Source organism: Andrena cerasifolii, chromosome 8, assembly GCF_050908995.1.
Source record: "Andrena cerasifolii isolate SP2316 chromosome 8, iyAndCera1_principal, whole genome shotgun sequence".
Lineage (NCBI taxonomy): Eukaryota > Metazoa > Arthropoda > Insecta > Hymenoptera > Andrenidae > Andrena > Andrena cerasifolii.
The window spans coordinates 8,805,724-8,812,789 of NC_135125.1; the positions used below are offsets into that span (position 1 = coordinate 8,805,724).

Here is a 7,066-nt window from a genome sequence, read left to right on the forward strand (position 1 = left end):
ATTATAAAAAACCGTCAATTACCAGGTGGCCGTACGTTCATAGACACACAGATATGCCGCACGGAAAAACGCCACTGATTGATAGAAAAATATTATCTCTTTGTACTTTTCAAATCCGAGACACCCTTAAATTTTGGTTAAAAGTTATGAATTTTTTTCTCTACTTTTAGGAAGACCAATTACAAGGACGATTGCATTTCACTTGACGTTTCCTCCCGCCGTGTCCCCATATAAGTTAATCACGTGAGCAATGCCACCTTTTACAAGCTATTGTACAAGTTTTCACGAGTATATAAGATCAAAGAAATGTTACCCACTGGCGATTCAATTCGAAACAATATTGGTCAAAAAAGAAACAGAATTTCGATTAAAAGTAAAATATATTTTCTATTCTCAGAAATAGAAGATACGTGGTTAAAAGTAATAACTGCTAACAGACACGCTGTATTTACGTGCCCTTTTTAAAAAGATAGACGTTTCTATATGTAAGACGACGCATAATCTCTGTTACAACACGTGGTATTGCCGATCGTTCATTCTACGTCGTTTATCTCTATATACTTTCATAAATAATTCCAACTGTTTCTTACTCTATTGTATACAAAATCTATACTCACGAAACACGACGACAGTTTTATTCCACACTCTGTATCTCTAACCGAACGCTCGAACTCACTCCTGATGGAGTTTCGCTAACGCGGTCCTCACTTTCTGCAGAACTCCAGTCATCTGCTCATACTTACCAGTGGAGTCTGGTAGATTCTCGAAATTGATCACGTCGCAGATATCTTTCGAGAAGTTCTCAGACGACGGCAGCTTGTTGTACGGCGAGGTGCTCTGCAGGACAGGCGTACCTAGATCCATCGACTTCACATTCCCGTGGCTCGTATTCAATGTATTTAGTCGGGTTCGATTCAACTCCGGCGTGACTTCGTTACTAGGCGGCGGCATGCTCGATTTCAACGGCGAATTCAACGAGTTAGCTTTTGGCAATACATCAGGATTCGACTGGGAATTCGACTCCTGAAGCGCTACGAGCAATCGTTTCTTCATGTTCTCTAAATCGAACAGCGACGGCGAATTTACTCGAGAAGACGGCGATGCGCTATTTTCCTGTAACATTCCGTATGACTCCGATTCAACTCGCGGACAATATTGATCGACAATGAACGAAAGAATCGGATTAAAGAATAATACTTCTGGTTCTATAGGAGAGTCAGAAAATTGCAATTCTTGAGAATGGCAATCTGGTGTGTCGGGTGTCGGTGGTAATGGTGGTTCTTGTGGTTTTGCAATCAATTCCAGCGGCAATGGTGGCACGAAGAGTCCATTAACTGGCACGGATTCTACGACGCTCCCTGCTTTGGTTGAAATGCCTTTGTATTACATGTACTCGTTTAGTATAATACACGAACGATGTAAATATGCATGTAACGTACCTTCCGCGTCGTCTATGTCCATTTCAGTGGATACAGCCGCTGGATTCTCCTTCACCTCACTGTTCGATATTTTCAGCTTTTTCCTCTTATACCCATCATCAGCCATTTTCCCATTCAGCAGCGACAGCATCGTCTGTTTGCTATGGACAGTCTGCATCTGCGATGCCCAGTACTGTCCATTTTCCTATCATTTACAAGTTTCCAACAAATGAGGCGTGCGAAGGCGTATTATTCCCACTTGTGAAAGTGCTTTATCTGTTAGGTTGCTTACGTCACGAGTACCAGGTGGCGGTGGTACATTGAAGCCGGGAAAATCGTATATCTTTTTTATGTCGTACTGATCTTTGTCCCCTTGAAAAGTTTGTTCCGGTTTATCGTTAGGATCATTCTCCGCGACACCCTCGGAATTAAATAACGATATACCGGAGTGTTGCAACCGCGCTTCCTCCAACCATCCTGGAGGGTAGCCAAGTGTTCTCATTCTAGGAAAAATATTTTAACATCCGAAAAGAATAGAAAATGCTTGCCATTTCAAGTTAAATACTTTCTTACCGTACAATTTCTTTAATTTCGCTCTTACTTTGAAATCAGAAACATTTCTAAATATATCTCGCAAATACTTAACAGTAATAAAAGTACCTACTCTCTTAACAAGATCAACATAAACTCCGTAGAAAGAAAAAGCTTTATGATCGAAGGAAAGTGGATAATTACCTATATATATGCCTAGGTAATTCGTTATCTTTGAGACCTAAAGCTCTACGAAGATTGCTACTCAATTGACCAGGGACTATACGACCGAACTTTTGGTCGTCGTACAAATGATATCTAAGAGTCCTCAAATTTCCCTTCATATTGAAACTCTTTCGATTTTTCATAATATTCGTCCGATTACGCGGCTTCGTGCAATCCCTTAAATTATGATTCTCTAGACAATTGAAACACATTAATTGTGGAGGGCGATCGTCCTTTGGCTCAGACTTTGATTCCGCATTTGCCTTTTCGAACACATTCTCATACTTCTAAAATAACATGTACCACAGCGTTAAGTACTAGATACCTCGATAACCAACTGCGCATTATTGCATTAATACCAGCAACGAGTGTCGCAGTGTAACAGACCTTTCCATACGTTGGAACGTCAAAATCATTCTGCATCTGGGGCTGCGTGTCCACTGTAAACATCGTGTCGCATATTAGATCCTGGCTATCTTCGCTTTCTGTGGTAACCTCGACGGACTGGCTCCTAGAGTCTACGTCTTGATCCCAAATCTCTAAGGATAAACTGTCATCGTTCTCTTCGCACTTCACCTTGGACGAAGTTAGTTCCTCCAGAAATTCTTTTATCCGCTTCCTGTACTGCCTACGAATTGAGTACGTAAACAATTAGAATCCTGAGGCCGAATACTGTACAAATGCATTCGAGATAGCCACGAGGTGTCGCGAGGTCTACGATTCCTCGGTAATTACAGTGCTTGTTTATTTCATTAAAGAAATCTTACCGTAAGATGCCCTCGTCCCGGAACATAACCTTAAGGAGTGGTTTCGGAGTATCCGCGTTGTCGCAAGTCTGCGGTTCTGAAGGCTGATCGTTGGTCTCCGTATTTTCATCAGTCGCGTCCGTCCTGTGGACGGTATTGTTAGACAGCGTGTTGCTTTCGATCGAATGCTCGCTCTGATCATTGTCAGCAACATTGATGGTATCTTGGCTGGAGTCCAAATCAATCACCTCTTCGTCGGTGTCGTCGATAGTAATCATAGGATTCATGGGAATACTATGGGCATTGGCACGAGGACATAGATGGAATCGTTCCCTACAGACCCGATGGTTTTTTACGCGAAAATTTTCCCTCTTCCACTTTCGTCGACGAAAACAAGATCAAACAAGACGCTTCGGATGCATCGAGCTTCGCGAACGCAACGGAACTTTACCGTGGGGGCGCTCTGAACTCCCGCGTAGATAATGCCACCTTGAATCTTCGTTACTTTCTCTTTAACCGCCTACAAGGCATTATCTCTCACGAATATTTTCTAAATAAAGTGCATCGAATGGAGATTTTGGATCGCGTGCTTTAGTGACATATTCATAGTCGCTACTTATTCTTAAGCAAATGCTTAAGCATGCGGCATCCTCTACTAACCTAGTAGCTAGTAAAGGATGCCGAATGCTTAAGCATTTGCTTAAGAATAAATAGCGACTATGAATACCGGCCATAGTCGACAGTTACTGGATAGTTGATAGATATGTTTTACATTTGAATTTTAAAATACTTCCGTTCGACACCAAATTATAACAGACGAGATAAAGGACAGACCACGGCAGACTATATATCTTACGGGATTCGTGTCACACGAACTGAAATACCGACTAATCCATGAAACATTAGTGGTTTTGATACATAGTTTTTAGGAAGTCATTCAAGTCGATAACCGTAGTCGGTAAAGTTAGTAGTTTTTTTATCATGCACTTTACAGTAGTCTAATAACTTGCTCTAATTCTTGTTATTCCCATAATTTTTGCTACGCTCAATGGATGAAGGCGGGAGCGAGAGGAAACGAGCGTGCCAATTCCCAAGAGGAAAATGAAATTTCTACAGGTTCTGAACTATTATATATTACAGTACCTCTATTAAATTTAGGACAATTTATTTCCATTTGCCTCTGGCAGTACTTAGAATCAGAACCTCCAGTATAAAAGTGCTAAATGCACTCTTATAGAAATACAATTCGCCTTTCTCCCATTGCTTACAATGCGAGACGCGATGAGATGATTATAATGAAAGGTGGATGAGATTTGGTGTTTTCGTTGGAATGGGTACATTCTTAAGTACCTCCTCGTTGGTGTGCCCGGTTACTTCGCAACATTTTCCAAGCATTGCGACTTGCAAAACGGTATCATGCCAAAGCCTACGATCTAGATTAAGATGTCCAAATCGAAAGAAAGTTTAAACTTTGTGTCGGTTTAGGTAGTTTATAATTCTGTGAGAATTCGTTCTTCAGTCTTAGCTGTAACTGCACCATCAAGGGGCTATACTCCCACGCCATTCGCGTGCTAGTAGACGTTATTAGACATCGACTATCATTTTCAACAAAAGGGAAAATAAAATCGGGAACAATTCCACTCTGATATGCGGTTTTCATTCGCAAGAAGGTTTCCTTAGTAATTAATCACACAACGACGGGGCGAATTCCACTTACGCCCAAATCGCCCGTGATTTTCATTAAGGTAGGTTTTCCTATACGCGACAGGACGCACCATCATGAATTTCAAAGTCGATTTTCTCGAAAATGAGGCTCGATATAAAAAAAAACTTACTGTTTCTTTTCGACTCGTAACAAGTAAATAAGTCGAGAAAAAGGAATAAAATTTTTTGAAATTGCGCTTCATTTTCGTGAAAATCGACTTTGAAATTCTTGAAGTTGCGTCCAGTCGCGTACAGGAAAACCTACCTTAATGAAAATCACGGGCGATTTGGGCGTAAGTGAAATTCGCTCATTACAGTCTAAGGAAGTCTATAGTGAAGATGTATCCCATGACGTCAACTGCTTTTATATCCATCGCGAATGCTAAAAACGTTGCTTCAACAAAATTGGAAAAACGTTATAGTTCCACGAAAGACTTCATAATGAATTTTTTTACAATTCCCCCAGAATCTTACAACGAACGTAAAATAGAAAGTGCTAAAAGAAACGGCTTGCGACACGCAATTTTCAGTCCCAAGAAGAAAAAGCATTTCAAAGGTTACTACGTAGGAGAATGGAAAAACGACAAGAAAGAGGGCAAGGGTAACGAGCTCGATAGGTACCCCCGATAATTCTCGTAGTCACAAGCATTCCTAAAACGGAGCGTTCTTAAATTACGTAAGGGTAATTTTGGCGAATTCTTACCCCTCGCTCCCACAGTATAAGAATTCGTAAGATTTGATATTGCAACCCCCTCCTTACGTAATATCTTTTACATTTAATTTCTTCAGTTATTAAAATTCTTTTAAAGGATTATATAATTCATTTGACTCGGTTTCGGGAAATTTAAACTAAAACTACTTCTCTGAAACATTAATGATAGAATTTGTATTTATTGAAAATTGGGTTAAAAAATATTACGTAAGACGCTACCTGACTCCCCCTCCCCTTGTAAGAAAACGTAAGAAATTCGCGACCTCCCCCAAAGCCTTACGTAATTTAAGGACAACTCTCAAGTAGCGTTAATAAAACGATTTCGGATATTCTTCTCATTTTCACCCTTAAGGAACTGAAATTGCTTCTTTTTTTTAACTTTTTTCACCTGCAATTTCACAGAGATGGGTTCATGTACGAAGGCAACTGGCGCGACGGTAAGAGGCACGGTTACGGCGTTCTCAGTAAAATCTCCAAAAACGGCACCGCCTTCGCAAATTACATCGGCGAATGGACAGACGGTGCGATTCACGGATTTGGATACCGCTGGTACGAGAACGGCGATTATTACGAGGGTGACTTTTATCGCAGTAAACGGCAAGGTTGTGGCCACATGTGGCATTGCAATGGAGACTACTACGCGGGCACTTGGAAGAATAATCTGTACGATGGCATGGGAATATATGTTAAAGGTTCGCAGAACATTCCCCATCTCTTACTTAAATTCAAGACAGATCAACCTAGTGCCGCACATTTTTTACCTGAAAGTAAAACGCCAGCCACGTTTAAAATCGTATAATTTCCAGCTAATGGTAATAGATACGAGGGTGAATTTGTCAAGGGGAAGAAAGAAGGCCAGGGCGTATTTTATCACATAGTTACAGGCCAACAGCAGCGTGGTGTGTGGAAGAACGATTTATGTATAAGCGCAATCATGTCAGACATACACTGGCGGCAGTCTGCTATCCGACCTACGCCATATCCCATTCCACGGGTATACTCCATAATTTTTAAAACTTAAAAGTAAATGTTATCGGCGCACCGGTTCGGTCTATTTTTAAGAGATTAACTAAAAGCTATTGCGCAAATTTTAAGATTAAATCTCCAACGTTTCGGCCAGTATTGCGACCATTACCAAGGAAAGAATTAAATCAGGAAGAAGACTGCGTCTGCTTTTATAAATTTGGCTCGTGTTAAACGCACGAGTCGGTTGGAGAGTGACTCGTACGTTCGCACGTTTAACACGAGCCAAATTTATAAAAGCAGACGCAGTTTTCTTCCTGATTTAATTCTTTCCTTGATAATGATCGCAATACTGACCGAAACGTTGGAGATTTAATCTTAAAACTTGCACAATAGCTTTTATTTAATCTCTTAAAAATAGACCGAACCGGTGCGCCGATAACATTTACTTTTAAGTTTTAAAAATTCTTTACGGTCGAAATTCTATCTCATTTTATTTATACTCCCTAATAATAAGCAGCGGATACGCAACGCGGTTGCATAAAATATATCACCGACTGTGTTCGATTGGCAGAACGAGCTGGCGGAGGTTGTTAAAAATGCCGAAGCTTCCGACAAAACCAGCGATCGGACCGTGGAGAACGTTTCCTACGAACGTGCTTGCAAGAGGCCGCAAAAGCGTGTACTGGCGAACATATGCGTGCCCAGGAACACGTGTCCCTGCGCGCACACAGTCTTTTAAGCAAACCTCCTTACCATTCGCGGTG

At 41.0% G+C, this 7,066-nt stretch overlaps 2 protein-coding genes across 4 annotated transcripts; one reads left to right on the plus strand and one right to left on the minus strand.

The window, feature by feature from the left end:
- Positions 1–458: 458 nt before the first annotated feature.
- LOC143372525 (zinc finger CCHC domain-containing protein 8 homolog) lies at positions 459–3,387 on the minus strand. Of its 3 annotated transcripts, none has more exons than XM_076818770.1 (7): positions 2,942–3,387; positions 2,562–2,802; positions 2,154–2,461; positions 1,711–1,921; positions 1,440–1,623; positions 1,198–1,358; positions 459–1,113 (listed from the first exon to the last, which is right to left on the minus strand). In XM_076818770.1, the coding sequence occupies exons 1-7, from the start codon at positions 3,205–3,207 to the stop codon at positions 673–675; spliced, it is 1,812 nt and encodes a 603-aa protein (XP_076674885.1). In that variant the 5' UTR covers positions 3,208–3,387; the 3' UTR covers positions 459–672. The 3 variants fall into 3 exon arrangements, with proteins under 3 accessions (XP_076674885.1, XP_076674883.1, XP_076674884.1); XM_076818768.1 differs by having other exon boundaries at positions 1,198–1,376; XM_076818769.1 differs by having other exon boundaries at positions 1,198–1,361; positions 2,942–3,386.
- Positions 3,388–5,016: 1,629 nt separating this feature from the next.
- On the plus strand, positions 5,017–7,041 carry LOC143372027 (MORN repeat-containing protein 3). The gene is made up of 4 exons (XM_076817829.1): positions 5,017–5,242; positions 5,713–6,028; positions 6,143–6,330; positions 6,874–7,041. Exons 1-4 carry the CDS (start codon positions 5,066–5,068, stop codon positions 7,039–7,041), a joined length of 849 nt encoding a protein of 282 aa, XP_076673944.1. The 5' UTR covers positions 5,017–5,065.
- The last annotated feature ends 25 nt before the right edge of the window (positions 7,042–7,066 follow it).